At 51.4% G+C, this 8247-nt stretch overlaps 1 protein-coding gene across 1 annotated transcript in view; it reads right to left on the reverse strand.

Moving 5' to 3' along the window:
• Positions 1-1336: 1336 nt before the first annotated feature.
• RXRA (retinoid X receptor, alpha) overlaps positions 1337-8247 on the reverse strand; it is a gene marked incomplete at its 3' end in the record, with an annotated part of 41365 nt that continues 34454 nt past the window's right edge. The window contains exons 6-8 of the mRNA XM_008942154.1: positions 7404-7533; positions 2843-2975; positions 1337-1428 (exon numbers count right to left, since the gene is read on the reverse strand). Of these exons, the coding sequence (XP_008940402.1) occupies positions 1337-1428; positions 2843-2975; positions 7404-7533 (355 nt within the window). The remainder of the gene's footprint in view (positions 1429-2842; positions 2976-7403; positions 7534-8247) is intronic.

Below are 8247 nucleotides of genomic sequence, written 5' to 3' on the forward strand. Positions count from 1 at the left end.
CCAGACCGGGGCATGGTGTGGATGTGAGGTCTTGGCTCCAGGAATCTGGAGCAGTTCTTAACACCTCCCAGGGAGCACTCAAGCCCTGAAGGGTTTCCCCTGTGACTACAGAGCTAGTTTATCCCACCTCATACCCCACCCCCGACCATTTTGGCTCATTCCTGTGGTCACAGACCCTCATTTCAAGGGTTTAAGTGCCCCCTCTTCAAGCCCTGGGCTTGTGAGGTTCCTCCCTGCAGCATGAAGCAGGGAGAGACAGGGCTGACCAAAAAGCTCCCACTCTGGCAAGCCCTCCCTGATGCAGCAAGGATCTGTTTTTAGCAGGGTGAAAGGGACAGTCAAGCAATCGATATCCCCAAGCACATGCACCACGGGAACCTCTCCAAATTCCCCTTCGTTTACCATATACAGCTAATCCCAAATTACAGACAATAAATTACTGCTCATTACAAGCCTTAGGGGGAATAAAAAAATAATGTCAAACTGAAGAACAAATCCAAGAAACAGCATTAAACCCTGCTGAAATGCCCTGGCCTGGGAAAGAGCCATGCTTGGGCACAGAACATCCTCCTGCAAGGGCAGGGCAGGGCAGGGGTGGCCACAGATGTGGAGTCTGTCCTCAGCTGACCCCCTAAAATCTAAGGAACCCCCCACCAGAGCTGTACAGGTTTCCACAGGCTGGTGGTCCATCTCCTGCTCTCTGAAACACCAGAGACAACCCCCAGCACTGAACCTTCTTCTCCCCTTGGGCAGCTGGGGCCAAGGGGGAAAAGCGAGTGGCACAAAGTCTCCTGGAGTCTGTCAAACTAAGCAAGCTGCAGACAGAATTCAAGTTTTTGTGTATTTTATGAGCATATTTCATGCCTTTCCCCCCTCTGCAGAGGGCTCTCCCAGAAAGGCAGTTAGCAGAAGCCTTTGGATGCTGAAACTGGGAAAAAGAGGACAACAAGGTCCATGCTCTAACTTTGCTCTAACCCATGCTTTCCTCTTAAAGGATATCTAGACTCATTTTTGCTCCTATTCAGGGACAACTGCCTCAAGCACCAGAACCTTCTTTTTTAGAGTTGGCTGAAACACTGAAAATAGGAAGAGTAAGTACATTGATCAAACCAAAGCCCCTTGAGCTCAGCAGAGAGCTCAGCCCATGGGGAGGAGTCAGCTCCAAAAGCAGCATCTGCTGTCTCCTGAGATGATGGCAGCCAAGAACCAGCCAAGGACCCAACTCAGGAGCTGGGTGTCCTTGGTTATTTGCAATGGAGCTTTATAGGTATGAAAAGGAGTCCAAACTCCAAAGCACCAGCCAAAAGAGGACTGGAGAGGAGGCAAGGACACGTACCAGGGTTGAAGAGGACAATGGCCCGGAGGCAGCCGAGCTCTGTCTTGTCCATCTGCATGTCTCTCATTTTGGACACAAGTTCTGTCAGTACTCTGCAAAACACACACAAATCACAGGCATCAGCATTCCAAAGGCATGGAAAAGCAGCTGGGTGTCAGAGCCAGCAGGAGCTCCCCCTCTGCAGGGTTGGTGCAGCCACAGGACAGGGCTCGCTCCTACCCAGGGAGGAGATGTCCTCATTTTCCTCCCGCATCCAAAATAGCTCCTCAGGAACATCAATAGTTCCTGTGAGGCACAACAGGGACCAAAAATCTGGCTTTGTACATTCACTGACGAGCTTTGGCACCTGAGAAAGCTGCCTAAAAATAAAAATACTACTATAAAAAAATAGAAAAGCCCCAACAGGTACCTAAAAGCAATTTCCTCCGCCGGTAATTTTTATTACTCCCTTTGCTCTTTCTGCAGGTGCCTGTCTCGAAATTTTTTCCACTGATTGCCCAGTTTTTCCTGCTAGAGCCTGCCGTGAAGTCATGAGCTTGCACTTATGACTTCAGAGGAAACAAATGATGTCACCCAGCTCCAAAGAACAGTTTCCTTGCAGAGCAAAGCAGCAAAGGGGATTTGGTTCCAAAGGACGAGTCTCGGGCAGAGACATCAACCATCATTTGAGCAGTGTCTGGAGCCACACTGTGGGTCAGACACCCTGGATGTCTGGCTTCAAAACACTTTCCCAAAGCACGAGATTAAAGAGCCCTCAGGACACGCATGTGGAACCTGCTGGGTATTTTTGGGGTTTTTTTTTTTCATTGTGAAAATAAAAATCACGTCTTGGTCCAATTAGAGATGAAAAGAAATAGAGAGGTGGCCTCCTCGTAATGTTAGAAGGCATCTGGACCCCATGAAAGAGGCTTTGATTTGCACTGGGCAGCCCTCTCCCTGGCTCTGTGGGGCTGTTGGTTTGTGAAGGTTTAAGAGGAGGGGTTGAACATCTTCTTGGATTTTTTAGGATGTTGGGCAGTGATAGGACTAGGGGGAATGGAGCAAAACTAGAAGTAGGTAGATACAGATTAGACATTAGGAAGAAGTTCTTCACCATGAGGGTGGTGAGAGGCTGGAACAGGTTGCCCAGGGAGGTGGTGGATGCCCCATCCTTGGAATTTTTTAGGGTCTGGCTGGATGAAGCTCTGAGCAACCTGATCTAGCAGATGTCCCTGCCTCTGGCAGGGGGGTTGGAACTAGACGATCTTTCAGGTCTCCCTTCCAACCCTGACAATCCTCTGATCTATTCTATGACTAGATGACCTCTGGAGGCCCCTTCCAGCCCAGACATCCTATGAGGAAGAACCGCGACACCTCCACGGGATGACGGACACACCTCAGCCCACGAGCCCGGGGGCCAACACCTCCATCCCACCCCTGAAGCAGGTTGCAACGTGAGGATAGGAGACAGACAGAGGGGGATGCCCAGGCCAGGGGGTCCCCCCAAAGCCACCCCTCCCTGCCCACCTGTCGAAGATGGCCCCGACGCCGGCGCTGTGCGCGCTGTTGCGGTGCACGTGCAGCCCCGTGGCCAGCAGGATCCCGTCCTTCACAGCTATGGAGCGGTGGGAGAAGGAGGCAATGAGGAGCTCATTCCACCCTGGGGAGGAGAAAACAGCCAGGGTTAGAGCCCTGAGGTCCTCTGAGGGTCTGGGCAGCAGCCACCTCACCTCCCCGGTGCTGAAAAGAGAGGAGGGAGCTGCTGGAGAACTTCGGCTAGAGCAGCGAGGCTGGGGCTGGGATGGGAGGGGGCAGCTGACCCTTTCTGGGATGTCAGGGAAGGAAAAAACAGTTTAGGAACAAATGCACTAAAAATAGAAGGCTCATAAGGGAAGCAGCTTCCTCTGTAAGCTTGCAGGTGCCAGAGCCCTGCTCCTCACAGCAGGAGCCTCCCCCCGTGGGTGTGGAGCCCTGTGTTCCCCTCTGACCTCACCCTCCAGCAGCTAAAAACTTATTAACACTTTATATCAGCTAACTGGGCTCATTTTCAGGCCATAATGGGCACAAAAATTCCTTCATTATTTGTGAAAACTCTTGCTGGTAGGTTTGTCCCTTCTGCCACACTGGGAGGGGTGTGTCTGTCCTCTCACCTGCTGCTGTGCAGGGGTGTCCCACCTCCACCACTAACAGCTTTCCATAGCTGCTTGGAAATCACCTTTTGTCTTCTTAGTTACTGGAGAGGCTACTTGAGGAGGTAGGAAAATAGATCCTCTGAGCCCAGACACCTTGGGAAGAGTCTGGGCTCATTACAAAGGGGAAGGGGAGAGAGATGTGACCTCCCCTCCTCACCTTCCAGCTCCCTGTCCTAACTTAACACACCTTCAAATTCTCAAATCTGCTACCAACTGAGTTCAAGAACACCCAAAACAAACCCCCAACAAGAAGAAATGTTGCAAAGTTTTGAAGGGTGGAAATTCTGGCAACTTCCAACCAGGAGAGGTGTCTTCAGTAAGACTAGGTGGGTCTTTTACAACCCTGGGGAGCCTCACACTCATCCTATGGCTGAAAATGTTCTGGTGTCCAGGACACAGGGCTGCTTGGCAGGGTCCAGAAGCATCAAGATACTTAATTTATCTTTTTTTCCCCAGGCTGGAAAAAACAATCCAACATCCTTCACCCCTCCTGCCACAGAAAGATGTCTTTTCTCACTGACTGGAATAAATACAAGGTCCAGGTATGTTCTATTTACCTACTGTGGCAGGGGTGGGTTGTGCCATTAGAAATGTTGACAAGGAATAAAGTTCACTCTTTACTAAGTGGCCACAGGAAGTTTCCACCCCAACCAAGGGAACATTTATTTGGCTATTTACTGGGCGAGGCCTGGCACTAGCAGAGGGATTGCAACACTCTGCAACCCAAGGAGGATGGAGGAGAAGACTTGAGACTGCAGCAGGAGCCTGCAGGAATGGTGTTTGGTGGCTGAAGAGGACCTCTCAGAGGCAGACCCACAGAAAGGTGCCTCCCATCAGCTGTCAGACAGCTCCAACCAACAGAAACCAGAGCTGGTTCACCATGGCCACCCCTGGCATCAGCTTGCCCAGCTCTGCCCTGACTCCTGGCCACCCCCCAACACTCCTCTGCCATCCAGCCTGGCCAAGGATATGTGGAAATGGTGAGGCTGTGGGGTGCCACCAACAGCTGTGCTGGATTTATCAGTATCCTTCCAACTGAATTATTCCCCTTTAGAGCTGGGATGTTTTCTCTGAAATGGGGAATCTATTTCTACCCAGTGCTTCCACCAGAGCACCCCCAAGGAGCTGCCAAGATGAAGAGGCAAGCAGGTAAAATTAAATATAACCACAGGCAGCAAAACTGAGTTAGAGACCAAAAAACATCCACCCCAAGAGCTTTGCATTTCAGCCCAGGCTCTGGAGAAGCAGAACAGATTTCTCTGACTCTTGCAGCTCCTTTCTCACCCAGTAAGGTGGCTGGAGCCTCTGGGGCTGCTTTGACTGCTCTGGGGCAGAGGAGGCACCTGGCAGTGCAGAGACCCTCCTGTTAATCCATCTCACCCCCACGTTTCCCCACCAGCCCCCACAAACTGACCTGCAGCTGCAGGGCTGGGGTGCTCAGCACCCTTTGCCAGGCTGGCCTCCCTGCAGAGGAACCATCAGGTTATTCCTGCCTCAGCCACAGCAAGCTTGGGAACAAGCCAACCCAGGGAAAACAGGCTTGAAGAGTTGGGATTCCTCCTCCTCCTCCAAAAAGCTCAGAGAGGGAACATTTTTAAATGATTCAGGATTAGAGGAAAGCTACAGCCAGCCTAGCCAGCACCACTCCTCCAAGGATGCGTGCTCCACTTAATTCTGCCTCCAAGGATGCACGACTGAGCCTGACTGATGCTCTTAGCTAGATTTTAATACTTAAATATTTCATGGGCAGCTGTTCTCAGCAGGCTGCTCTCCCCACTCAATAATAGATAAAGCCACCCGTGGAAAGACTTGGAGGAGGTTATCTGAGGCCTCAGCAGAGACACTTGGGGCAGGGAGCCCAGCAGAGCTGCTCCAGGTGCTCAGCTCACCTCACCATGGGGTTAGAGCCACCAGGAAACGTGGGGGATGTGATGGGGTCTGCAGCCTCCCCTCCTGCCCCACGGGGTGGTCCCTGCAGGGTGCCAGCTCGGAACAAGCACCAGCACAAAGGAGAGAACAACATCAGGTCAGAAAATCTCCAGTTCAGCTTTCATCAGCCTTCTTCTAAAGAGAAAGGTAAACCATGGGCAGTTGTGTGGGTTTTGTTTCCAATTCCCAAAAGAAAAAGGCAGCTTTTTGTCCAACTCCAGTTCTTCCCTGTGATAGCTGCAGAAAGCCCTCCAAGATTTCTACAGAGACGCTTCCCCTGATCACCCACTCTCACAAAAGGCTCTAGAGACCTCTTCAAAAACACACTTGTGTTTTCCAGAGAGGGCCATGAGTCAGCTCTGGCAATGCTCACACCCACGGGGAAGTCAGAGAAGCACCTTCAGCAAAGGGTGAGCAGGAGCTGCCCAGGGAGGCCACGAGACTTGGCCAAGTCTGCAGGAAGAACACCCCCCCCAATTCTCCACCCCCAGACTATTGCTGTCACCATTAAACGAAATGTGACTATAAAAATCTCCTTTCAGTAATATAAGAAGAGGGGAAAACCTACACCAGCAAAAGGTGTTTGTGTGGTAGGAGGGGGGAAACAACCACCCCATGACTGCCTCACTCTGGAGCCCTTGTATCTTCCCCTGAAGCAACCTGGACAGACCTTGGATTGGCAGAGTTCTGGCAGTTCCTATGTTTTGTGTTGATGTGAACACCTTGCACTTGGTTCTTAAAGCACTTTCCTGCACAATTTCATGAGCATTTATCCTGGGGCACACTCTTTTTGCAGCAAGAAGCCAGGACTGCTGCCATCAAGGTGGGTCAGCAGTGTCCTATCAACAGAGGCCAGAGGGAAGCAGAGAGAGAAGCACATACCCTGTGGGTTCTTCTCCTCTTGAATTCCCTACAAAAGTGCATTTTGGGGAAACAAGAGGAACTTTTAAAACTACCAGAGCCTTCAGAGTGCCCAGCTTACTTGGGTTTAGCTGCCAGACTGGTTCACCCCAGGCAGCTCAGCAGCTCCCCTGCTCTCAGAGCTCTGCACCAGACATCATTCCCTTCTGAGTTCCCTCAGCTACTTTCAGTAGCCAGAGCTGGTGTCTTCCACTGCCAAGCACAGAGCTGGATGCCCCCACCAGCCATCAAGGTCTCCTTGCCTCCTCTCCCAGTCCCACCCTTCACATGGAGCTTGTTTGCTGCAAACTACCTCATCTGTCCCACTGTTCCCTTTGTTTAAGGGAGAAAAAACCTCTCCTCTCCACTTTTAAAGCCTTTTTAATCCCTTATCTGGCAAATGGAGCTATGCAAGGAGCTTCATGCCTAAAATTCACCCTTGTCAAGCTCTGCTCTTGATTTCTTGTCCTCCCCCAGTCTTTGTGTGTAACCTGCCAGCAGCAGGGGCTCGAATGCACTCGCTGGAAGAAGACTCTTTTCACAGCTAACTCCTTTTCACCTCCCACAACCCCTGTTCCTGCAGACCCCCTGCTGCACAAGGAAATTTAAAATGAGCTCAGAGAATTTTATTTTCATCTTGGTGGGTGGGAGAGGGAGGGCGAGATATTTTTCTCCCCTTTCTGGTTTTAATTAGGATCAAACATCTTCGTTTGATGAAATTTCATGGAGTCCCAAGCCCTCTCTTGGTCTTTCCACTCTCAGCCTGGGAGGAAGGCAGCACGTAGCTCCTTTGGTTTAAAACCACCCAGAGCACATCTCCAAGCCCCTCATCCATCAGAGATGAAGCTGGGCCATTTCTCAGCTGATTGGCAGCTGCTGCAACATTTTGGATCAGCAACACATCCCTTGGGGCTTTTTAAATCCTATTTAGCCATTGAATTATCAGAGGCTATTACTCACAATCAGTTAATGGCTTTCAAGTTGACAGGACCTAAATCTCAGTGCCATACCTGTCACCCATGAGATGCAGGGGCCCAGGGCCCCACGCAGGGATGGTTCCCACTCACCTGCTCTCAGCAAGATGACCTGGTCATCCAGGGGCAGCTCGGAGAAATGGGGGATCCTCTTGGCCCACTCCACCAGGGTGAAGAGCTGTTTGTCTGCTGCCTGGCAGATGTTCGTCACCGGGTCGTTGGGCTGCCAAGAAAAGGAGATTGAAAGGCTCAGAGCAGGCAGAGCAAGGAGGAGAGGCTGCAGGAGAAGGACCCCCAGGTCAGCAGCACCCCTGAAGGGGATATTATCAGTCACAGGGAAAGGAGGTGACTTGGTTTCTCCATAGCAAGCTCCAAACCAGGACCCAGGAGTGGTGAGACCCAATATCTATCCCACTGATGGATGGACCAGCAGAGCTGCAGCCCACAGGAGGGCAGGTTCCTGCCCATACCAGCACCTCCCAGCTGGACAAACCAGCAGCAGAGGGGGCATTGCAGAAAAAAAGAGAAACACCCTCTCCTTTGAAATATCATCCAGTAACAAAAACCATCTGCTCTCAAGGAGGACAGTCAGCCTAAACACACCAAATCCCTGTTTAAAAAACTGCTAACAGCTCAAGTGGGCTTGTGATTAGGAACTGGAAGAGCCTGTCTAAGCCCAGGGAGGACAGCCCTCCTGAGTGGAAGTGTGTACTCAGGGTTTACCTCTCTGGACAGGGACACAGGAGCTCCTCCACACACCCCACTGGAACCCCTGCTGATATCTCGCACCTTTGATTGCACCATTATTTTTCTTCCATCTCCTTAAAAGAGCAGTTTCCAACATGGGAGGAGGAGCCTTTACTTCACCCCTGGGCTGCAGGGGGAAGGGGAGTGAGCTCAGAGGCAGAGCAGACACCAGCACAGCCTCTCCCTCCTG

Source organism: Merops nubicus, unplaced genomic scaffold, assembly GCF_000691845.1.
Source record: "Merops nubicus isolate BGI_N331 unplaced genomic scaffold, ASM69184v1 scaffold17930, whole genome shotgun sequence".
Taxonomy (NCBI): Eukaryota; Metazoa; Chordata; class Aves; order Coraciiformes; family Meropidae; genus Merops; species Merops nubicus.